This window comes from Castor canadensis, chromosome 4 (genome assembly GCF_047511655.1).
Source record: "Castor canadensis chromosome 4, mCasCan1.hap1v2, whole genome shotgun sequence".
In the NCBI taxonomy this organism is placed as follows: domain Eukaryota; kingdom Metazoa; phylum Chordata; class Mammalia; order Rodentia; family Castoridae; genus Castor; species Castor canadensis.
In genome coordinates this window covers 161,478,584-161,484,356 of record NC_133389.1, presented here as the reverse complement: position 1 = coordinate 161,484,356, position 5,773 = coordinate 161,478,584, and the positions used below count along the sequence as shown (strand labels likewise).

The 5,773-nt window shown below is 47.2% G+C and overlaps 1 protein-coding gene across 1 annotated transcript; it reads right to left on the bottom strand.

Annotated features, from left to right (window-relative positions):
• Window positions 1-1,686: 1,686 nt before the first annotated feature.
• On the bottom strand, window positions 1,687-3,208 carry LOC109701656 (PC-esterase domain-containing protein 1B-like). Its single transcript, XM_074072312.1, has 2 exons — window positions 2,303-3,208; window positions 1,687-2,214 (listed from the first exon to the last, which is right to left on the bottom strand). Exons 1-2 carry the CDS (start codon window positions 3,206-3,208, stop codon window positions 1,687-1,689), a joined length of 1,434 nt encoding a protein of 477 aa, XP_073928413.1.
• Between the last annotated feature and the right edge of the window lie 2,565 nt (window positions 3,209-5,773).

Here is a 5,773-nt window from a genome sequence, read left to right as displayed (position 1 = left end):
CAATTTTGTCAGTATGTAGTTCTTCTCAACTTGATCTATAAACTCAATGTAGTCCAACGCAAATTGCAGCAAGCTATTTGTAGACATTGATCAACTCATTCTTAACTTTTATATGGAGAAGCAAAAGATCCAGGATAACCAACACAATATTAAAGGAGAACTAAGTTAGACACTAAAAATATTTAACTTCAAGAATTAGTATAAAGCTACAATAATCAAGACAATATGGTATTTGTGAAAAAATAGACAAAGAGGTCACTATAACAGAATAGAGAACCCAGAAACAGCTTTTGCAGTCAAAGGATCTTTGGCAAAGAAGCAAAAGGCAATGCAACAAAGAAAATATAACCTCAGTAAATGGTACTGCAGCTGGACATTCAGGTGCTAATAATAATAATAATAATTAGGATAGTAATAATATAAACACATAATTTATACCCACCAGGAAAAAGAAAAACTCCAAAACACTGATAACAGCAAATGTTTGAATGGATGCAGAGCAACAGGAACTCGCATTCATTGTTGATGGGAATAAAAGTAAAAATGGTGCAGGCACTTTAGAAGACAGTTTCATAGGTTTTGCTTTCTCTTTCTCTCCTCTCTTCTCCCCTCTCCTTTCCCCTTTCCTGTCCCAACCCCTCTGAACCCATGGGTCTCATCCATGATACCCATGATGCATGATAGGCAAGCATTCTACTGAGCTATACTCAGCCCAGCAATCTCTTAGGAAACTGAACATACTTATTTTACCACATGGTTAGCAACAGCATATCTACCCAAACAAGGCTTTCACCCAAAAAAACAGCACACCAGTGCACAGATGTTTATAGTAATTTTATTCACAACTCCAAGCTGGGAAACCACCAAGATGTCCTTCAATAGGTGGATAGATCAATAAACAGTGCTATAACCAATGGAATGTTATTCAGTGCTAAAGATAAATGAGCTACCAAGCCATGAGAAGACAAAAAGGACTTACATGCTTAAAACTAAATGAAACAAGCCCATTTAATGGCTACATATTACATGACTCTATATAACATTCTAGAAAAACAGAATTACAGAAACGATTTCCGGGAATGTGGAGGAGGGAGGGATGGAAAGGCAGAAAGGATTTTTAGGGTAATAATATTATAATGACAAGATATATGTCATTAAACATTTGCAAAACCCATAGAATGTACAACACCGAGTGTAAACTATTGAGTTGGGGTGATAGTGATTTTCCCACATAGGTTCACCAAATACAACAAACATGCCTTCTGATGTGGGAAACTGATAGTAGAAGGCTGAGCCTGTGTGGAACCAGACAGGTTATGGGAACCTCTCTGTATTCCCCACGCAAATTTGCTATGAACCTAAATTGCTCTAAAATATAAAGCCTACTTATTTAAAAAAATGCTAGGCATTTGATGAGCTTTGATATAAAGATAATGCTTCTATAGAAAAAGTATTAGGGAATTTTTTAAAGGACAAATGCTATTTTGAAGTACAGACAATGTAACTATGCAATCTGCAAGACAACTTATGGTAAAAGCTTTGGAGCAGAACCTCTATGAACATATGCAAAAACTAAAATGGTGAAACTGAAGTCAAAAGTTTTGGATCAACATTTTTACCTTTGTTTTGGTTTTAGGAAGATTGTTCACAGAGAATGTTGCTTGAAGATTTACATTGAAGTAAAGTTTATTTTTTCCTTTTTTTAATGAGAGGAGCACTTCTGCATGGGTAATTCATTTCTGCATCGATGCTACGAAGAGCCTGGTGAGGTGTTTCGGGTCTGGGCATCCTCCCCAAGAAGTGGTGTGGCAGTTCTAGCAACAAGAAAATCTGTGAGGTTGCTCCCCGGTGTGAGTATGGCACGTTTTTAGTATTCCCAAGGTGCTGAAGGCCACGCCCAGGGAGAGTCAGGCAGCCATGGGACTCTGAGGGCAAAGGAGCCCGGTTCTGGCTACTAAGGCCTCGTCTCTCGACGGTCGTGCATCCGTCTGTGCGCGCATCTTTGATGGCGTCTGTGTGGCTCACTGGGGCGCCGGAGAGGGTAAGGGGGAGACCCCCTCTCTCGGTGCCGGGTGGAGTCTCTGCGGATGGGGCCCAGCCTGGGCTCGCGGACTGACGTCGAGTTGGCCTCCCTGGTGTACTGGACTCGGCGCCTTGAGGAGTCCCCGAAGTGTGGTTGGCGCTGTAAAGATGGGCCCGAGGGCAAACGCGCGTCTGGGGGATGATGGTGGTGGTGGTGGTGGCGGTGGTGGTTGTGGTGGTGGTGTGGCTGGAATGGGACCCGAGGCTGATGAAAAGGCACAGAAGATCGCCTAGAGGAGCGATGGCACCGGCCAGTGCGTGGGTCACCTCGGCTATCTCGGGGATGCCTCCTACCTGTCGGGCCTGGACGTCTGCTGGCCGAGGCATCCCTGATCCACCTGCTCACCCGCTCGCGGCCCGGGAGGGCCACGCCCCAGGCGTCCGCCATGTGGGCCAGCAGCAGCTGGGTGAGGTGGCGGTGCGCGCGCTCATCCCAGTGCACGCCATCCCGCTGCCGGTGCTGCCCCGCGTGGCGGAAGTGGAAATGGAGGTCCAGCACGTCGAAGCCGTGCCTGGCCGCCGCCACCGAGCTGTAGAAGTTGGCCTCCATCACATCTTCCCGCAGGTGCGCGGGGCAGGCCCGGCGTGCGGGCCGGAGGAAGCCCCCGGAGACAATCTCGGCCACTGGCATGGCCGTGTTCCACACCAGCAAGCAGGACTCCGGTAGCACCTGACCCAGGCGCCGGAACAGGCTGTCCAGGTCCTCGGAGTAGCACCTTCGGAAGTTGCGACCGTACCTGGACAGGTCCCAGAGGCAGGAGTTGATGACGACCACGTCCGGGGCGTGGGGGCCCCGCCGCAGCTCCTCCAGGACCTCGTGGGTGTACCGCGAGTAGGCGCGCGTGAGGAAGTAGAAGCGCACCAGGTGGTGGCCCGAGCAGAACTGGCGCACCTCGCGGTAGTGGGTGCCATTGTGCATGCGGCCCCACCTGCCGCCCTCCAGCAGCACGTCGCGCTCGAAGCTCAGCTCGCCCTTGCTCTTCAGCTGCCTGGGGGACAGCAGGCAGTCCTTCTGCAGCAGGAGCACCAGGTCCTTGTACACGGCCCGCTGGATCGAGTCCCCGAGGACCACCACGAACTTGTTGTGCAGCAGCTGCCGCACTTCGGACGCCCGCAGGTGGACCATGGTGGGCGAGGGCAGGGCGCGCGGCCGAGCGCCTGTCCTCCCTCGGGGCAGGTGTGGAGAGAGCTCAGGGGAAGAAGGAGAACCTCGGCGGGGCGGGAGGGAGAGGGGTCCGGTGAAAGGTCGGGACCCCGAAGCCGTGCTCAGCCGAGGTTTCCCTCAGTCCAGCGTGACCTCTGAACCGCGGAGCCCCCTGCGTGCGCCCAGGCTCCTCCTTGCGGAGCGGAGGCGCAGAACCCCCGCAGGATCCGCGGCCCGGTGTCAACGTGGAGGCTGGGCTCCAGTTCTGAACGCGTGCATGCATCCATCTATCCAGCCAGCACAATGGCACGGCCTCGGGCTGCTCTTAATTCAGTACCCAGGGCCCAGCCAGGCCACGCATGGCCTTCTCGTTGCTGGACCAGTGTGTCTGTCACTGAGGCCCGCTGCGCCATCTACATCCGCTGGTTCCCAGGGGTTCTTCCTTTCTGCACGTGTTGCCATCTCTAGTTGAGAATCTCTTCATTGTTGGCTTGGTGCTCCACGTGAGCCAACTCCTGCCCTTAGGGCATTTGGGGAATGTTTCCATCTTGGGGGAAATGCCATTCTCAGGGGTCGAACCCAGCCTGGGGAGTGTCCTTCCGTGATTTGCAAGCAGTGGTTTTCAAAATATGTGTGTCCTGTGCAAATAGGCTAAGGTTCCCTTATTTATTTCCAGCTTACGGCATATGCGCATGGACTTGTAAGAACTACTACAGAGACCCTTGCGTACCCTTTACCCGCTCACTCCGTGCGTGATGGTTTGGAGAGCTATGATACCTCTGCATGCTCCAAATACAGGCCATTTTGTCACTGCAAGGATTCCCCTCCTCCATCCCACATTGCCTTCTCACCGATTTACCCTGTGGCCCCAGAATTTTGCCATTTCAAGAATTCTATGTACATGGAATTGTGTAGTACGTAACCTTGAGGCTTTTCCTTCAGCATTGCTTTCTGGAGATTCATCCATTGTCCACTTTACCAAACTGACCACCTGTTTTCTGTATGAGGAAGAGAGTTGGCCAGTGGTGTGAGTCAGCACTTTATTCCTTTTAAATTGCTGAGTGCTATTCAGTGGTACTGATGTACCCCAGTCACACAGTGAAAGAACTGCTGGATTATTTGTAATTTGGGGCTGTTAAAAACCTGCTGCAGATTTTCATTTCTGAGGGAATAAGCCCAGAACTGCAAATGCAGGGTCACATGATGGCTGTTCAGTTAGTGCTGTAAGAAATGTAAAGACCACTTTTCACTGTGTTCCTGCCATCGTACATTTTTTACTACACCGCATGAGTAACGAACGCACTTCTTTCTTTCTGAGGCATGGATTTGCGAATTCTGAAATCCTTCATAGATTTGCTCAATCAATTACATACAGGAAGTCAAGAAAAGAGGACTTTCTTTTTTCCCTGCTTGGTGCCCTCATGAATCATCTCTCCCATTGATAAGAATTTGCCCCACAGAAATTAATTAATTTCTCTATCACTGGGTTGTCTTATCTAGGCTCTTTACTAGTTGTTTGGGAAACCCAGCAGTGTAGGGTTCCATCCATACCTGAAAGCAGAAAGGAGCCAGAGACTTAAGGCATGTAACTGGGCAGGTGTATGCACAGTTGTTAAGTTTGATCTTGAGGCCTAAAATCTCAGTTCTAATCACTGTTTTCTCCATATTCATGAAGGAAGGGAACATGAGGAAGAAATCTTGCCTTTTCCTGTGAGACTTTATAATAGCTGCTCCGATATTTTTGCACAGTCTACTCTCACTCTTTGCCTTTGAAGATCCCTTGAATATTCAGGCCCTTTCTACTTAGGGTAGTTGTGGCCATATTTCCCTGCTCTATTTTCTCCAGTGATCAGATCCTAGCTGCCTTTTTTCTCCTGGTATTTTCTCAAAGTATTACCAGGTTCTCCTAATTTTTCAGAACTGTAATTTTTAAATATTTATAGCTAATAATATTTAATATTTGAATATTTAAAAATACTTTTGTGTGATTTCATTGTAAGCAGAAAGAAAAGGATAGTAAAAGAAAATGTGCTTGTTTATTTTGTGCAATTAATTTCACCTTGCTAGTGACCTGGGTCCTGGGAAAGAAATGATTTCTGAGGTAATTTTCACCTTATTACAGTGTGTGGCTTTACAAATCTTTGATTAGAAAATTAAGACAATAACTTGTTGCACATTATGTTAACAGAAAATTATTTATTCTTGTTATCTTTTTAAACTACCCTTCAAATATCCCCTTCTACTTTAGCCACACCACACACACACACACACACACACACACACACAGAAAGAAAAAAAGTTAGTCATATGCCGTTTGTGTTTATGTGTAATTTTGCTCTCTTATCCAGTAGCTTGAAGCTTGGGGTATAATACTACTTTAGTTCCTTACTTTCCTTTGTCTAATAACAGATTTGGCTAGAAGTTAACCTCAGAGAATCTTGATTCCTCCTATGTCATAAAATGCAAATCTCCAATTAAATATCAAGGTTTTAATTTATTCACTACAGGAAGAGGATGACATAGATGAAAGGAGATAAAAACTTTCTT